This window comes from Agelaius phoeniceus, chromosome 2, assembly GCF_051311805.1.
Source record: "Agelaius phoeniceus isolate bAgePho1 chromosome 2, bAgePho1.hap1, whole genome shotgun sequence".
Lineage (NCBI taxonomy): Eukaryota > Metazoa > Chordata > Aves > Passeriformes > Icteridae > Agelaius > Agelaius phoeniceus.
Genome location: NC_135266.1, coordinates 38,323,218 through 38,342,132, shown reverse-complemented (window position 1 = coordinate 38,342,132; position 18,915 = coordinate 38,323,218). Strand labels below are relative to the sequence as shown.

Sequence of the window (18,915 nt, the reverse complement as noted above, 5' to 3'; positions counted from 1 at the left end):
CCAGGATGCCAAGCTGCTTTCCTACTGGATGGCCCCCAGCATGTAGTGTGCCTGGATTTATTCTTTTCCAGTTCTTGCAATTATCTTTGTTGAACTTCATGAGGCTCCTGTTGAGCCCATTTCTGCAGCCTTTTGAGGTCCCTCTGGATGGCAGCAGACTCCTTGGCATCTCAGCCACTCCTCCCACTTTGGTGTCACTAGCAAATGTGCTGAGGGTGCCTTCTGCCTCCATCATCCAGGTAACTAATGATGACATCAGACAGGGTTCAATCCAGAATTGACCCCTAGGGCACAAAATTAGTTACTGACCTCCAGCTGTGTGTCACTGACCACCCTCTGGGCCCGGATGTTCAGCAGGTGTCAATCCACCTGACTGCATCTCTGTTTTGCATAAAAGCAGTTTGTGGTTATGCTAGCAAATAGCCTAGGTTTCCAAAGATAGTTAATTCTTTTATACTGTACAAAAATGTCAAGGGGCTCTTGCCACATAATAAACAGGTGTCTTTGTTTTCATTTGTAACACGGTTGCAATCTGATTACTTTTTCTCCTTGTCTCCAAACTTTGTCCAGAACGAAGTTAGAATGAAAAACATATCATTGACTTTTTTGGTCTGTAAGAATGATTTTTTTGTTGGTTTACATAATGCAGCTTTTGAACAGCAGTATGTAACAATTAGCCAAGGGTATGAAAGTTTCTACACCATTTTCCCTATTCTGCTATCCTTTCTTCCAGTTTAAAGCATGAAATGTATTATGCAAATATTGATAAGTAGTAGTGGAAGACTAATAAATACCACTGTGAAGTCAGATAAAAGGGTGACTTCCTTTGAGCATTAAGATACTATCCCTGTTTAACCATGAGGCATTCAAAAATAGGATTAAGTGTGTGTCTGATAAAATTTTGTGTAAGCCTGCCTGGTGGCTCCAAGAAGCTTTATTAATTTTCCACTAAATGAGAGTTGCCACAAAAATAAGGAACACTGCACAAATTGTATGAATCTTAACAGATTCAAACAGATTCAAATTCCATATGTATATTCATCTGTATGTGCAAATAGGCATTAATTTGAAGATACTTATTAAATGGAAAATGAGACCTGGGATGTGTTCCTAGAGGGAGCTTTTTTTCCTGTGGTTAGCTTTGCTATGAAAGCTTTGAAGTACAAATAACAATAGTTCTATACGTGTTTTACATATAAAGTACTAGGTGGTAGAACACCAGACAGAAATCTAAATTGAAATCTTGAAGCCAAATTAACTGTTAATTAAGCTCTTTAAGAGGTGTTTTGATGGCACTGTGCTTGTTTATGTGTGTAGTTTGTAGTTCAGTTAAAAGTTAACCCAGTGAGGCTTACAAGACTCCACAGAGTACACTGACCAAAATGCATATCCTGTATGCATCACAATTTCTCAATGCTGCATATCTTTATAGAGGATAAATTTGAAAGTTTCCCTAAATTTTTTCAGTGGATAATCTGTCTTTCTCTGTCTATAGCTCTCTGTCTTTTTATAGGTATATATAAAATGAAATCCAGTACACTACTCTAGGAATTCTGTTCCTGTCAGAGAGAAATTCGAATAAGAAAACAGATTGGAGTGTTGATTTGTGAAAAGCTGCCTTTGTTCTCCTTATTCTCTAATGATGAATGTTTCTGTAATGGCAATGACAGTGCCATTCTGAGATCTTCTATACCTAGGGAGTTGCCAAGTGTTATAAATGATCCTAGTGTTTGAAGATAAAATAAATATGCCTTCAGTCCCTCTTAATGCCCTCTAATAGTTAGTTAAATGTGATAATAACCTAAACTTTATTTATCCCATGAAATAATTTTGAGGTCTGTAGTGAAGTCTGTTCTGTAAGCTCTTTTGAGAGGAGGGTGCCTGGGTCTGAAGCTCATTGTTTTCCTTTCAGTGGTCATAGCTTGTAAGGCTTGCAGAACCTCATGAGACCAAAAGTACCTATGTGAGAAAACAGGGAGATGACTTTTTACTGTTGATGGTTTAGCTATACAGGGTTAGTTTCTCAAAATGCAAGTGTTCATCCATGTAAGTGAGATTTTGTTAATCCAATTATATTTGGTTTGAAACAAACCAGAGTTGTAGAGCCTTCTCATATAGACAAGGCTTGAGAATGCAGAGGTCATCTACATATATAACTCCAAAAATACACTGCCAAGTGAAATGAAAATGGACTTTCAAAAAGGAAGTTCCCAACTCTTGGAAGAATATTTCTTAGGCAGGTTTCTTTCTTAGGAAAATACTAGTCTCGATAGAAGACATCTTTTAGAAGATACTGTAAATTAAGATTTTTGTGCTGAACTTGCTTCTTAGACTTCTTAAAATGTTTTGTTTGATTAGTGAACTATATTGTTGCTTTCTACTGTTCTAATTACCTTAGTGAACCCCACACCATGTTCCTGACCTCTGTATTTTTCTGTATGTACTTACTTCCATGACCTGTTATGTTATGCTCTGGCCTAGGTCTTACTGGAGGCTCATTTAGATGTATTCACTGGTTGTTCACTTCATACTTGCAATGCATGTGTGCAGGATAGTTCCTTAATGCAGATTAGTTATCTGAACTAGGTCTCAAAAAAAATTATTTAAATGTCCATGTTGTGATTCTGTGATTTCATATTAAGTAGCTGGAAATTTTTTTTTAAGGGAATATTAAAGTCACTTTTACCAATATTGTGTTCAGTAACCCACAGCAGGATGCTGGTCTGTTTGAACTTTAGGTTCAAATAAAATTTTTCTGCAGTATGTTTTTTTAATATTTCAGAAGTGTAGAGTTGAAGTCCAATTCTGTCACCATTTTACTTGCTATTTCAGTAACTTTAACTCCATTTTGTACACAAGGGTTCATTTTACTACACAACACTGACCTGGTTTATGGGAAGCATTCCCACAAATGTATTCTGGAATAATTGGTAAGAATAATTAAATTGCCATAGTAATTGAGCATGCAGCTCAAATATTGCACCATGTTGCAACAGAGTAGTGGTATCTGGAGGACTTAAACTTACATGATCTTCTCTGTGAAGTATCCTGTATGTAAAGTAATGGGACATGTGCCCTTGCTGTTCAGGGAAAGGCTTGTGTCAAGATTGCAGCATTAAAACCAAAACAAGCAAATGGCCTCACCCAGCAGTTTGATGTTTTAGAAGCAGTGGATAGAATCTAATGCTATCTTATTTGCAAACTTATATGTAAATTGTCAGGAAATGGACTTCAAGAACATGGTCTGAGTTAGGATTTTCCTTTTAAATATCTGTAATTGTTTTTCTCATGGTGGTTATTGACTAGTGTAGCATGAACTCAAACTATAGTCATATTTCTATGCTATCATTTAAGGGTTAAAAAAAAATCTTGCTATTGTATCTACTTAATTAGAACTGAGATATAGGTGAAACTGGAAAGTCTGCAGCAGCAAACTGGAAATCAGTTGACTTTGGATGTATCAGCTAATTCAGTATGAACATGAAAGAAATAGTCTCTTGGGAGTAATAAACATATCCTGTGACATGTTTCATGTTTATCCTACAATGGTACTATTTTTTAGAATTCAGCCATCTTTATTCATTTGTTTATTGCCAGATTTGTAGGATAGGATCTCTGTCTTTTTTCCCTTATCCTTTTAACCAAGTTATTTGCTTTTTTATCAACAAACAAACAGAAAACTACTTACCTTATTCCCTAACTAATATTATGTAAAATTATGTGAATGTAAAAATGTCAAATTAGCTAAATTTTAGGCTTTATCGTCTTACACCTAGTGTGCTGTTTTAATATTTACATTTGCATTGCTTAGAATAAAAACTTAAAGCAATTCCTGAATTTTTACTGTCTAATATCTTTGCTCTCAGAACCCTTACTCACTGTATGTGTAGCTCAGAGTAGTTGCTGGCTATGATTAGCTTTCTTATGACATCAAAAAAAGTGTACTGTATCCCTCTGAGTATGTGTCTCTTTTCCCACCTCCAGGATGTCCTTACTGTTCATTATCATCTGATACCATCACCATCGAAGAGTAAAAATGGCAGCAAAGAGAAAGAAAAAGAACAGGAAAAAGAAAAAGATGCAAAAGAAGAATTTGCTGAAGCTCTAAGAGACCTAAAAATACAGTGGATGACCAAGTATGTCTGCTGTCATTACTACACAAGCTTGAAGCAGGTTGAAGTTCACAAAAATACTCTGAATCTGTACTTTAATGCTATATCCTCCTCTCTTCTAGGCTGGATACCACTGACATGTATAGTGAGTTGAAAGAAGCATTTCCTAATCATCTTCCTCTGTATGTTGCAAGACTTCATCAGCTGGATTCTGAAAAGGTCATTTAACACTTCTTAAGCTTGATTTGTCTCAATACACCCTAACAACTCTTCCTTTGTGCACATTTGAACTTGAAGTGACTGTATGCAGTATTAAAAAGCAGAAATTTCTAATTAGGTAACAGGTACCTCCCTTGACTGTGATTTACTTAATTCCATGGCAGAATAAAAGAAACTATGCCTAACCAAAGTGTGTTTGTTCATCAAGTTATGCCTTGTTCAGTTAAACACATTTTAAGTTTTCATGCTTATGTAGTCTACAACAGTTTTCTTCTGAATGGTGCCTACTGAGACAAACACACATCCTATTCTGTTTCTCTTCTGGTCTGGTAATTTCTCCTAGCAGCATGACTCAGACAGCTGAGGACAGTAACCCCCTAAAGTGACACAGCTAAATCTAGTTTCCATTACTGTCCTCAAAAATGGGAGCTGTCAACAGAAGAGTTTGCATGTGGTTTTTTTTTCATCTTGAGAACAAACACCTTTGTGCATATGCCACTAGCTTGAATATTTTTCTTTTTATTTCAGTCTGATTTTATATTTATTTCTGAATTGAGTAACTGCTACATTTTACAAAAGTACTCTTTGTACTGAAAGGTGATTTTCTTTCTGTAAACTCTGCATTTTGCATATTCCAACCTCCAACCATATTTCACAGTTTGTTTTCAGTGAAATAGACTAAGTATGCAGGAAATCTTGAAGACTTTCCAGGGTGTTTTGAGCAAAATTTGAACGAAATGGAGAGAAGAACATATTGAATGATCAAATGTTATTTTTGCATAGCTTTGCAATCACCCTAATTTTAGTAGAATCAACAATGAAGCAATTTTATGGTGCTGAACATCTTTATATTCTTCTTTTAGGAACGAATGAAAAGACTTGATGAAATTGTTGAAGCTGCAAATACAGTAATCTCTCATATTGATCAAACAGCATTAGCAGTATATTTTGCCATGAAGACCGATCCCAGGCCTGATGCAACTACTATAAAAAAGTACCTACCCAGTAAATAATTTTCCTGCATCCTATTTCTGTAGTCTATGTACTTTGTCTCTGCATGCAAGAAATGGAATGACTGCGATTTTTTTGATAACTTGTATTATTTTTTTTTGTGGCTCACACACAATTTCAAATATGACGACACAATTGTTGTGTTCTCTTCTTATATTTCCAGAATGCAGGGACACTGAAACTTCCATTTTTTTATTTATTCAATAAAATAAACAAGGATTCTTTCAGGATTTAAATATATCAGAAAAATGGGATTTTAAATTGTTGTATCAAGCTTTGTCTAAGCTCAGAGGGACCACTGGAGTATTAGTAGAAATATGTGTTTTGAATGCTACTTGCCTTTTCTTTATATTTTGCAACCTTTCCTATCTGTATTTGAAGACAAAATTTGTATCAGACGAGGAAATAACTGCTTGCTTGCAAGAGATTTCATTTGTGAAAAACATGATGACCATGCTGCAGAGTATTTGAGACCCATTGTTCTTTAGTTTCAAATTGTTCCTCTGTACTATTACCATGTATATCCTTAGGAAGATAATGTTTTGAAGGTGACACCTTAGTCTGGAGAATAAGTGATGGATTTTGCTGTGTGTAGCATGGTGCTGTTTTAGTAACAGAACAGCAGCTCTGAATATTAGGCCCTTAAAATGGGAGATGCATCTTTGTGGATTATCTATAAAATATCAGATTTCAGTTGTAAAGCTAGTCCATATGTTCTAGCTATCCTGAATCCAGATTTTTGTGTAATTCTAGAATTGGTGATATAAAAGCAAAGCCTTGACATAATAAACTTAATTCTAAACATTTCTTGGTAAGTTGATCCATTAGGTCATGTGTTTTGAATATAACATCTGAAATTGAACGCCAAATTCAATGGTGCTTTAAATGGATGCAATTCCTTTGAAGTCAGCAGAATTATATCTGCTTATATTAGTGGTGGATTTGACTCTGTTTATAATGCCAGGAACTATAAAGTTGTATTTCTAGATGCTGACATACTTTTGGAATCCTGAGTTGCCCTTGCCTTAAGTCATCTAAGGCATTTCATACTTAGAAGAATGATTGAGTATCTTTAATGCATAGGTGTCTTTGGGTAATCTTTTATGGTTAGTTTAATTTATAGTAAATAGCCTTGTGTGTACTCATGACTGTAAACTTTTTTAGCTTAAACTGAGTCAGTACTGTTTCTGTTCTTAAGGCAGCATCTACAAAAGATTCTAAATGTTTTTCACACTGTTTTTTTTTCCTCCCTAGTGAAATGGAAAAACAGAAGAGTACTTTAGTGGATGCACTTTGTCGAAAGGGAAGTGCGTTGGCTGACCAACTTCTTCATCTGCAGACCCAAGAAGGGGCTGCTTCCAGTGATGCAGAAGGCAAAGATGAGGATCATGAAAGCTGCTCAGAAGCTTTGACAGAGACATTCTGGGAAACAACAAAATGGACTGACCTTTCTGACAGCAAGGTAAGAGACCAGAGCAGGTTTTTTTTCATTTGCATGTTGGGTTTTCTGATGGTTTCTTCTGGAATGATGCACTGCCTTTGTGTGCACAGCCTTGTACATTCCTCTCTTCTACTTTGCCATGATGTCTCCCCTGTGCATTGTGCTTCCTTTATGACCTTTTTCCACAGAGATTTTGCCAAGCCTGTCAAATCCGTGGTAAGCCCATCTCTGTTCAAGTGAATGTAGAGGTTAAGGGAAGGGTGTAAGACAGTACCAGATTTCCACAAAAAAGCTGCTTCCTTTATTGAATTGCTTCTTTCTGTACTTTCCAGGGAATATTTTCGATTAACCTCTGCGCTCTTGTAGCTGTACACACAGAGGTGTGCAGCACTCCACCCTGTTCAGTCCTGCATGCTGTAGCCTCTTCCACACTATGGACAAGAGAAGTTTTGTGTTTTGCTGTCAGTAATGTCTGTAGAGGTAAAGGAAGAAACCCTTGGAAATAACGACACTTACATATATATTAGCACAGACTTCCCTGTCATTTTAGAGTTCCTGATCCCAAGACCTGAATTTTTTTTCTCCTTCATTCAACACAGCAATTCCAGAAGGGGAAAAAAAATCCATTGTAGGTGATTAATTATGTAGCTTTTAATTTAGAGAGGTTATGACTTTGTATTTTTAACTTTTGAGCTATTGATGTTAATTAGTTTCTGAACTTAGCTGTCACATTTGGCTGTGTTTTAGTGGAAGATGGAGTGACCAGGGTATTTGTTGATAATTATGTAAAATTATCAAAGTGCTTCAGATAGTTACGAAAGCAGAACTTACAAGAGTAGAAAAAAAAACCAAAATAAAGCATTTAACTTCCTTGACAGTAGATAAACTTCCTGTAAGAACTTGTGCTTTAGGTGGAGGCCTGGTCAGGAAGGTTGATGGTGCTTACCCTCCTCACTTTAATGTATATGTCCTTGTACACATACATCTTTTCAGCATATTTCCTCTAATCATTAACTGATGATAATATCATGTGGTAGCAGATTTTGTGCTTCAATCATATTGTTTGGCACGTGATTTTCTTGCTGTCTGTTTATAAATGCAGTACTTTGCTCCAGTATAATAACCCCTGGTTTATTTCTGTCTCCTGCTCTTTATTTTTTTAAAGCTGATGGAAATAATTTCAGTGGAAGAATGTCAATATAGACATTTTGTTGGGAGTTTCACTCTTTGGCTTTTATTTCAAGACAGATAGCATTGCTGAGCTCTGTGCTTTGAGCCTGGAATAAGTAACTCTGATTTGAGTTCTATGGATTAGGAACCTCTCTCTTTGACTGTCTTATCCATGGATTCATGAAAGTGTATATTTCAGTTTTACTCTGAAAATTGATTCTTGTGTATTGTTAAATTGGTACTAAAAGATCAAAACTTCTCTAGATTTTTGTAGTATTTAATATGGAAATAACTTCCATCCTATTTATGTAGTATGTTTGTCTTCTTTTTCCTACTTTTTTGAGTTTTATTACTCAAATTGAAGTCTAAACTGATTGACTGTTATGAGACCTACAGAGCTACTTGTAGGGTGCAAAAACAGTTAGTAAAACAAAAGCCTTCCACACAAGCAAAATGAAACAAGGAATTCATTCACCACTTCCCATGGGCTGGCAGGTGTTCAGCCATCTCCAGGAAAGCCAGGCTTCATTGGATGCAGCCATGATTTGGGAAGACAAACACCATTACTCTAAAGCTCCCCCCTTTCTCCTTCTTACCCAGCTTTATATGCTGAGTATGGTGCCATACGGTGTGGGATATCCCTTTGGTCAGTTGGGGTCAGCTGTCCTGGCTGTATCTGCTCCAACTCCTTGTGCACCACCAGCCTTCCCACTGGTGCGGTGGGATGAGATACAGAAAAGGTCTGGACTCTGCAAGCACTGCTCAGCAACAGCTAAAACATTTCTCAGTTATCAACACTGTTTGCAGCACAAATAAAAAACAAAGCCCCATACCAGCTGCTGTGAAGAAAATTAATTAGCCCATCCTAAACCAGCACAGATTGAAAGTGGAGCAGCCAAGTCAGATATAGTGGATAGACCTTGTGTGAATGTCCTTCAAAGGAGAATTGTTAAGAGACAGCCAGCTTATTCTGAAGCAGTGTGTTGGATATGAAAATGTGGAGCTCTTCTTTTATGTAGATATGTCTGTGTAATACTGGCACTCAAAAGATGGAACATCTGGTTGAGAAAGGGTGGAAATCAGGCATTTAAGTACTGCACTAATTTTTTATATATATATATGGGTCTGGGTCCTAGCACACGTAGTATTCCAGGCCATTAGCTTGGGGAATAAAGTATCTTAACAGTGATTTTTTTTTTTCCCCCCAGTATCCTATGCATTGCCTTTTCTCAATACCCTTTTATTGCTCTTTCTACAATTTCTGGCCCAAATTGCTTTTGTGCAAAAGCTGGCCTTCATTATATTCATTATATAATTTATTATTTCATTATATAGTTCTGAAGTAATATCAAATACTTTGAAGTCATTACTATTCTTTCATCTAACAATTTGGTTATGGATACAGCAAATAGGTTTATTTGATGGTTTTATACATTCAGATAGCAGCTGTTTTCTCTGTTATATCCTAATAGTGCTCCAGTTTACATTTTCCTTACACATATCAAGGAATCATAACCTTTACTTCTGTGATCTTATAAAGCTTGCAGTATTTTATCTATAAGGCTTAATTTGGCCAATATATGTACAAGTTGTAAAGTACTATTTCTTATCCAACATCTTTTGTTTGTAAACAAATTCTGATTTTTAAGCAACTTATGCATTGTTCATAACTTCTGAAGTACTAATGAATTTTTAGTAGTTTTGCTGAACTTGTATGCAGTTGATTGGGGTTTTTTTTTCCAAACACTAGACAGAAATGACTGTCTTATGTAAGGAGCTCTTGGAGCATTGCTTTAAATCTTTTGGTTCAGCAAAGAACCTTTTTCTCCTTTAGAAATACCCAACCTTGTATTTGGCCAGAGCAAGGGTATTTCGTAAAATGCTTTGTTTTCTTGCCACAAAAACTCTAGGAAGCCCTGTTACGAAAGAAATGCTGTCAAGTGGCTTTCCTCCTGCCTTTATCACTGATGTTCAATAACCATTCAAAACTTACAGGGTCAGGTAAGAGCTTTCTTCATAGAGCAGTGACATTATTTCTGGTTAGCCTCAGAAATGTTATATTTGCTGAGAGCTCCAATGCATTTTTCATTTGATTTTTTTGTTTGTTTTTTTGTTTTGTGGTTCTATCATCTTTTCCAGAAGAGAATTTTTTTTTAAGTTTAGTTTAGCCAACTAAGTCTGCTAATAGATCCACTGAGCAGTTATTCAGAAATGTTTGCTAATGTGTTTTGCTTTAGGAAAATATCCAAAATAATTGGATGGAGAATGCAGCATGCAGATTATTTTTCCAATAGCAATATTTGGAAAATTGTATATGTGAAAGGTGCTGTATGCTCATCGTTGCATATATGTGTGTGTTGTAAGCTACAACAGCTTAAGTGAATATTTCAACACAGCAAAATAAGTATTTGAAGACAGAAGAAGAATGAGCAACTCTTGAATACTTTGGCATAGTATCTTGAAGCTTTAAAATTACACCTTGACTTGCTTGATAATTAAGTTTATTTCTTTTTTACATTTTAACTATTTATTGATCCTGCAAAGACTTGTGCATGTAATTAAGTGGAAGTGTTCAGGCTGCTAAAACTAGATAGGTTCTTCACTCCTTGTAAGATTCAGATCTCTGGTTCCTTAATGTTTATATTCTAGAGACATATTTAATTTTTTTCTGTAATGCAAAAAATGTTTCTTAACATCCTTGAAGGGTTTCTGTTAGCTTTTTTTAATGGGATATTTTAAGTGGGAAATCTTCAACCTTTATTGTGGAGTCAGAGCAAAGGAAAAATGTTGTAGTGAATGAGGGGAAATGAATAGCAAGCTCTAATAAAAGATTTCATAAAACACTGCCAACAACAGACACACCAACATATTCACTAACTTTACTGCTATGTCACTCTTCAGTAAAAAATAAAAAATACCTTGTTTGCTGTGAGTGTTCCAAAGGGAATGTATGAAAGTGTCTTGATTGCTCTAATTCTTAGTGCTGCAACTGGTGAAATGGTTTGAACCATGTTGCAACACCCTGAGTGCTGTCAGTGGTCGGGTGTTAAGAACGTAAAATTATTTTTCATTAGGTCTTAGGTAGACACATTCATTTGCTCACATGAACTACTGCATTGGTAAGGACTGTAAGCTGGCTTTTTAGAAATAATATTATCAAGAAGGAGCTTTTTTATCATCTCTTCTTAAAAAGTTACCAATAGTGAGGAGCTGACCTAAAACCTGAGGCTTGTCTTCATGCTTACATGTCTTCATTGCTTGTTTATAATTATTTACATTTCTCTGTCTTTGTCTGTATATATCATTCACTGTGTACATTCATACTTGTTTCTGCAGTAAGTTTGTGACTACCTAGGAATTAAAATTCTCAATTGGGTTTTTGCTTCTCTGAGTCAAAAATATACCTGCCTGGTTGGTGTTTTAATTATCTTTTTAATATGCCTTACAGTTGCCTGTAGAGAATGAAAATCCAAAGAAGCTAGAAATGTGATAAAAAATTAAAATACTGACATCTGTGTTACATAAGTTCCAAAGTCAAATATGTTTGTGAAGTCAGAAATAGTCTCTAGGAAGTTCATGTTTATGACTACTACTGTGAATCATCTGTTATGCTGCAAATATCTCGTGTAAATGTTTTGCTTTGAATCACTTCTGCTACCTGAACAGAATTTGATCTCACTTGTTAAACCTTGTAAGATATTAAAATACCTAATTTGCTTTGTTTTTTTTAATTTGTATTGTAGGTTTTGACTTTTGCCTATAAGCATGCATTGGTAAATAAAATGTATGGAAGAGGGCTCAAGTTTGCCACAAAACTTGCAGAAGAAAAGCCAACAAAGGACAACTTAAAAAACTGCATTCAGGTAAGGAGTGTTTGGCCAAGTAATGGGGCTGTGTTCATGCTGTGTAAGCTTTCAGAAGTAAGATACAAGTCTTCTGGATTTTTTTTTGTACTCTTCTCATTTTAGAAAGCACTAAATGTAATAACTTTATCCAGATTTTGTAACTCAACTTTAGTTTGAAACAGTGAATTTTTTTCCTTCCTTGTTCTAGAATAGCTTGTTTGTGAGTAACTGTTGTTTTTAGCAGATTTACTTTTTGGAACTTACTTTGGGGCATAAAAGAAGTAGAGACAACTTAGTCCAAGATATCTGCATAAAAATCCCCTTATGTTGCTGTTTTACCACTGGGTGTTTTTTTACTATTCTTACTCTTAATTACTGTTCATAGAACTTAATGGAGAATTAATGGGAATTTCTAAGATTAAATTCTTGTGCATTATGTTGAAAGAATGTGGATCATATAGAAGGGGGAGGAGGGGTCCCTCTTTCAGGACTGAGGAAGTCAAAACTTACCAGATCTCCAATCTGTTGTCTTTCTGATTATAGACATTTTTAGTAAAGTGTTGATATCAGTGCAGTGTTTGTTTAGATTTAGAGGTTAAAAAGAGTAAGACTCATTTTTTTTAATGTGTGCTTTTTTTCTTCAGCTAATGAAGTTGCTTGGATGGACTCATTGTGCAACTTTCACTGCAAATTGGCTTCCTGTCATGTATCCACCTGATTATTGTGTATTCTAGAGAATCAACAATTGTAAAATTAAAATGATTTTATATGGGACAGGATAGGAAAAGAGAAGTTTGACTTTTTATTCGGACGCATGTTTTCATTACTGAATGCTGATTATTAAATTGTGTGTATTTATCAGTAAGGGCACCTGGGTATGGCTTAATACCTGTTAACCTAACTCCTGTCATCAGGGAGTTTCCTTATTGTGCATCCCATTGCTGGCAATGGATGTGCCAGAACTGCCAACATCAAGGATTTGGAATTAGTTTGGAAGGAATTACTGCATGCATATTACGTTCTGAATTGTTACTTTGAACTGCAAACCTGTAAAAGTTCTGTATTTTTTATGGCACACTGAATTTTAACATGTTTGATCTTAATTTCAATTGTATGAAGGCCTTAAAGCTACTTCAAGAGTAGCTGAAATCTTACTTATTAGATGAAAATAATGGACACCTGTATTGTTTGCAAGAGTTTACATTTAATGTTTTTGAGAAAAATTCAACCTCTCAAATGGTTACAATGTTTCTCAGAATTGCTGATGCATAGGTACTCTTGTAAATTTTCAAAACTCTTCATTTTGGAGTGATTTCAGGCAAATTCAGAAATCCTGGTGAAGCTGAGTATCAGGACAGGCTGATACATGTATAAAAGTGCCAGACAGTTACATGTTGATCAGATATTGTAAAGCTATACATAGATGTTTATTAATGTTAAAAATACAAAACACAGCAGAATAAATGTGCAAAGTTGAAGATCAAAATACCACCATGTTCACTCTGATACTTTAAAAGATTTTTTATAATGAATAAAAATACTGAAGCTAAAATTTGTATTGGTTTCTGGATGAGTACCTAAATAAAACTTGCTGAAAGAAAGCAGCTTACAAACAGCAGAGGTTCAGTGCAGCCCAGAAGGTCAATGCTTTTTGTTAAAACCTTCTTACTAACACTGTTCCTTCAGTGGAGGGGAGTTGGTCAGTTTGAACAGGTCATATTTATCAACCAGAGACAAACTGCTATATCTTTTGCCTTGCTGGGTTTTTTTCTACTTGCAATGCAAAACTTCGATGCAACTGCAACTTTACAACCATAAATGCACAGATGGTGCAACATAATCTTGGAAAGCATTCCAATTTTTGAGGTGCTGCCACTAAATCAAGATCAGTAGTAGTTTTCTCTTTAATTCTTTCTAACTGTGGCTTTAAGCAGCTTGACATTTGATTCTGGAAATTCTGCTAGAATGGTTGTGTTAAATATATTGCAAACTTTTTCCAAAAATTCGTAGTCTGTACTGAATCTGAATTTATTTGCCCATAGTAATACTGTTCCTGGCTTACAAAAGTACACCATTGTTGCTAGCAGGGGGTCCAGAGCTCCATGATGGTATACAACATCAGTTGCCAGTATGAAATCATAATGGTAAGTTGATACAGGAAAGTCTTCATTGAGGCCTTCTCCCCATACCAGTTTTCTCACTTCAGGTTTGTGCATATTCAAGTTCTGTGTATTTCTTGAAATATTATATGAGAGATTTTCAAGAACTTCAGGCAAATCAGTAGCTGTAACATGAGCCCCTAAAGAAAACACGAGTTTGTTAATTCACAGAATCACTAAGGTTGGAAGAGACCTTCAAGATCATCTGTCCAACCATGAACCCAGCACTACCATAATCGCCCCTAAACCATATCCCCAAGTCCCACATCCAGATGCCTCTTGGTTACTTCCAGAGACAGTGACTCCACCACCTCCCTGGCCAACTTATTCTAAGGATATCTAACCACCCTTTCTGTAAAATAAAAAAAAGTTTCTAATATAAAATCTGAACTCTCTGGCACAACTTAGGGCTGTTTCCTCTCATCCTTTCACTTGAGACAGGGCAAAATTCATAGTATGTAGTTGAACATGTATGAAGCTTTATCTACATAACTGGTCCAGCCTCCTGCATAACTAGGGTAATTTAGTTAACAGAACAGCATTTTACAATGATTTTCATTTAAAAAAGCAACAACAACAACAACAAAAAAATTAAAAAAAAAACCAAACCAAAACAAAAAAAAACCCAGTGACAAAGTTTCCTTCAACTATTGTTTCATTGCCTTAAAGTGACAATGGCAGAGCTAGATCATCGTTCACTAGAAATTGAAAAGTAAATACAAATTTACCAACCTAAGATACAGGCCACAATGGAAAGCAAGCCTGTTCCAGCACCAATTTCCAAAACTTTTTTGTCTTTGAGGTTGAATTGTTCTTGATTTGCTTCCAGATACTGAGATAAAGCCAGTGCCTAAAATGGTTAACACATATCCATAAAAGGTAAGAGCTAAGTTGCACAAAAATTCATTAGATGTTTTTATACAAGGGTGTTGTGTTTTTTTAGTGTAATGAGAAACACTGAAGGGTGTAACAAAAATGTAAGATGGGAAGAATTGTGATGTATCCAGTTTTTTTATTATTAAAAAAAACTAAAGCAGTTTATTTTTAGTTTTAAGTTTATGTGATACTGATTTAGTACACACTTCTACATGAGTCCTCTGACAGCTCAAGACAGAATCATAGAATAAGCTGAGTTGGAAGGGACCCACAAGGATAGGCAGTGTTAAGATGTGAAACATACAGTCAGAGCAGCAAAGTTTAACAATATGTAAGTAATGTTCTGGTTTATTATGTATGTTATGCTATACTATCACTATCATACAGTAACTTTAGGCTTCAGCAGAGATTTTTGAAAAACTTTTTTTTTTGTTTCAATTTTTTTAGCAAAGAAAATATTGAAAATTGGTTATTTACAAACTTGATGCTTGTTTATTGATAATAGTATAACCTTTGGAAAAAAACAAAAACAGCACTGTATTAAAATATTAGGCCTTTGTAAAGATTTTGTCAGCAGAATATAAGTGGGCTGTTTATTAACAAGATAAACTGATGCCAAAGAAACTGTCTTCCCCCTTTTACTTCTCTTCTTTAGAATTGTGTTACTGTTTTAACTCTTGTGCTTTTCATAATGCAACACTGTCTACCTGCTCTGGGAAAGCTGACAGCTAATAAATCACCAGTCCAATTTGTGCAACCTCTCAATTTTCTTGGAGAGTTTTACCATCTGCATTCTGACACTTGATTAATGTGCGAATTGATGATCTGACATTTCAGAATAAGATCCTGTTTCACCCACCCATATGCTCTCTATTGTTTTGAAATTGTCTGCCATTTTCTTGTGAGCTTTTTAAATAAATGTGGATCTGAACAATTTTGAAATCCTGATTTTCTTGTCTTTATCAGTTGACTCTCTCTTCCCTCAAAGGCGGTTTTCTTAGTCTGCATAAAATTCTGTTTCTAAGAGTAGGAGAGGCAGAGACTGAAGAACTGCTTACAAGTATGATTTTCCATACTGTAATGAAACTGTTCTAGCCTTTTCTTTAAAAGAAGCATATTTAGTCATTTTAACATCCTTTATTTATTCAATCTCTCACAGTTTTCATTTTCAGCCTCCTTTTAGTACTGCTGATTACTTACTTACCAGCAGTGACTGGTTGGAAGCATGGAGGAAGCTGAATGTTTCTTCCTAAGTTCCCTTACTAAATTTTTTCAATCCCTACATTTGATGTACAAATGCTTTGGTGCCATAGTCCTTTTGGCATGAACTGGCAAATGAAGTCCTTCAGCAGAAAGCTCTGCCTTAGGGTAGAGGCAGAGCTTTCTGCTGAAGGACTTCATTCTGCATAGGGAAACTTCCATTGTCAGAAGTGTCATCTAAGAAAGCTTCCTTAATATTTGTGTGCTGCTGTGCTGGTTTGCTCTTGTGTCCCGTGAGCTTTCTGCATGTGGTCTTGTGTACTTACCCCTGGCCATACCACAGCTCCAAAGTGTTCTATGGACTCCTGAATGACAATCTGGTGGCCAACATATGTATAGTGCTCCTTATCAAAGTAGTGTGAAACTCTAGGAACCCAGTTCTGCAGTATTTTAAGAGTTACTGGTGAGCCTGTGAGAGAAAAGTTGAAATTTCATGGGTGTATGTGAAACTTGTTAAAGAGTAAAAAGTATTTACAAAAACAGTGTGTGAGCACGTGGACTAGAAGAGCTCTCAGGACATTGGTCTTGAATCATCAAATTGTTAAGGTTGGGAAAGATCTGGAAGATCATTAATCATGGCATTAACCAAACCAGCACTATGTTCATTGCTAAAACCTCCCCAAATGCCACATCTACAGATCTTTTGAGCTCTTCTGTGGGTGGTGATCCCTGAGCACCCTGTTCCAATGCCTGACCACCCCTTCAGTGAAGAGTAGTTGCTGTCCAAAACCAGACAGTCTGGGTGGCCAGGGGGTGAAAGGAGCAATGGTCATTTCCTCCCATTCTAGGTATTCACATGAGCAATTTAGAGATAGAAATGAACCTTTTAGGAAAACCTACCATTTCAATATAAAACTCTACTAATGATAGCTAAAAGACTTTCAGGACCAAGGTAGCTTGTATTTTGGTGTTTGTGCTGAAGATTTCATTTGTGAGGCCAGCAGCTCTAGAACAGCAAGCTGCTTTTTACATTAGGATCTACATCCTACGTTGAAGAAAACCTGACTCTTTCTTAGTGGTTGTTTTTTAAGCATCCTCCCACAGAAGGAGGGTTGTAAGATGCTTTGTATATTGGCATACACAATGTAGTTCAGCAAGTCAGTGCTACAGTTGTCCTTGGGTGTCTCATCATGGCAAGGAGGCTCAGATCTGTGCTGAGGCTGTTCCATCTGATCTCACTGAAAACAAGGACACTGTTCTGAATGGCTGGACTTTTGTTGCAAGGATATCCATAGAATTAACTGCCAGGGGAAAATTTACTCTGGATTGCAGGGATTTTTAACTGATGCCTGCCTAGAATCCTTAGTAGCTGTTGGAGCAGTTTAGCCTGTTAAAATCTGTAATAACATGGCTTCAACAGTGCCAGCCCAATTAATGCATATTATAAACATATCTCTTTTGTAAGAGATTTTAACTGAGAAATAATTCTTAGATGTCTAAATAAAATCAAGAGACCCTTTAAAATATATTTCTTAATTATGGAGATAGAGGGGTATTTCTTGTAGGTTTGATCTGATAATATATGCAAGCATAAGGGGACATAATGGGGGAAATTAAAGGTATATAAAGATATAAAGGGATATATATATAAAGATATAAAGGGATATCAAAGGAAAAGTTGCATGATAATATCTGCTATTTGAAGACTGACAAAAATCAAAGTATGATATGCTAGCATGCCATAGCAATTGCAGTATTTAAATTGGACTAAACCTCTTTCAGATTCTGCATGCTCAGAGCTGCAAGTGCAGTTTTCAGAGTCATACTGCTCTTCACATGTTTCTTCTTCCTTGGATTGGCAGTCCATTGTTCTTTGAATTTTGTTGGGAAATGGTGGCTGCTGTGCAGAGATCATGGCAAGAGAGCTGAAAGGGAAAAAGAAGGGAAAAAATAATGTTATAAAATCTTGCAGGCACTCTCTTCATATGGAATATATCTGGAAAAAGACAGTAAGTAGTTTAGGTGGCCTTTGGTGGCCTTTTGGAGTTTTTTTCAGTGACGGATTGAAGGAATGGGATTAGATGGGACATCTCCACTCCACTGGGTGGTACAAGCTGTTTCTGGGAATGTAGTAATGCTGTCAGAATTTTTCTTATCTCTCATTTATCATTTTTATCATTGTGTTTATTTTATCATTTATGCAGAAGCTTAGAATTATGTCACTGAATTGATACCTCTAGTCAGCCTGAAAATTGAGCTACTCTTATAAGTTGAAGCAATAGCTGAAGAAGATAACTGTCTTTTAATATCTGTGACTTTTTATCTGTGTAATTTGCTATTTTCAAAAAATTTGGGACTTAGGATTCCAGAGATAAAACTGTTTCATTTGCTTCAGTCAGTGCTCTTGATTTTGTCTCCTTGCATAGAGTTGCCTTCTTTTCCCTGTCTTTTCCTGTAGAACAGCTAACCCAATTACACTGAAATGCAATGAACTGCAGAATACCCAGATGGCAGTCAGGAAATCATTGCTGTGAGAAGATTGAATCCTTAAGGGTTTTTGATAACTCTCCCTGTGCATCCCCAGGGTACAGGGCAGCACCTAATCTAAGAAGGAATTGATTGATACCAGCCAGCGTTAATAAAAGCAAGAACAGAACTTAATATAGATTTGCTTGGAGAGACAGGTCAGTGAAATTCTTTGCTTGACTAGAGTTTTCTTCAGTAAAGAAATGCATGTATCTGTGAATGTGTGAAAATTAGATATAGAGATATAGATATAGGTTAGATCTAGATTAGATACAGAAATAGATATATACACAGACACATCTATATAACATGGTGGCTGGAGTGAGCTGTGTTTTTATCCATGATAAAAACATTTG

General features: G+C 35.9%; 2 protein-coding genes across 3 annotated transcripts in view; one reads left to right on the top strand and one right to left on the bottom strand.

Annotated features, from left to right (window-relative positions):
* The window catches only part of TPP2 (tripeptidyl peptidase 2), a 51,277-nt gene extending 35,502 nt beyond the window's left edge, over positions 1–15,775 (top strand). For both annotated transcript variants that reach the window (XM_077173511.1, XM_054655087.2), the window contains 6 exons: positions 3,985–4,136; positions 4,235–4,331; positions 5,195–5,325; positions 6,597–6,804; positions 11,697–11,816; positions 12,443–15,775. In XM_077173511.1, the coding sequence (XP_077029626.1) occupies positions 3,985–4,136; positions 4,235–4,331; positions 5,195–5,325; positions 6,597–6,804; positions 11,697–11,816; positions 12,443–12,532 (798 nt within the window). In that variant the 3' untranslated portion in view covers positions 12,533–15,775. The remainder of the gene's footprint in view (positions 1–3,984; positions 4,137–4,234; positions 4,332–5,194; positions 5,326–6,596; positions 6,805–11,696; positions 11,817–12,442) is intronic.
* On the bottom strand, positions 13,703–17,948 carry METTL21C (methyltransferase 21C, AARS1 lysine). The gene is made up of 4 exons (XM_054654349.2): positions 17,807–17,948; positions 16,360–16,502; positions 14,690–14,807; positions 13,703–14,097 (listed from the first exon to the last, which is right to left on the bottom strand). The coding sequence occupies exons 1-4, from the start codon at positions 17,946–17,948 to the stop codon at positions 13,703–13,705; spliced, it is 798 nt and encodes a 265-aa protein (XP_054510324.2).
* Between the last annotated feature and the right edge of the window lie 967 nt (positions 17,949–18,915).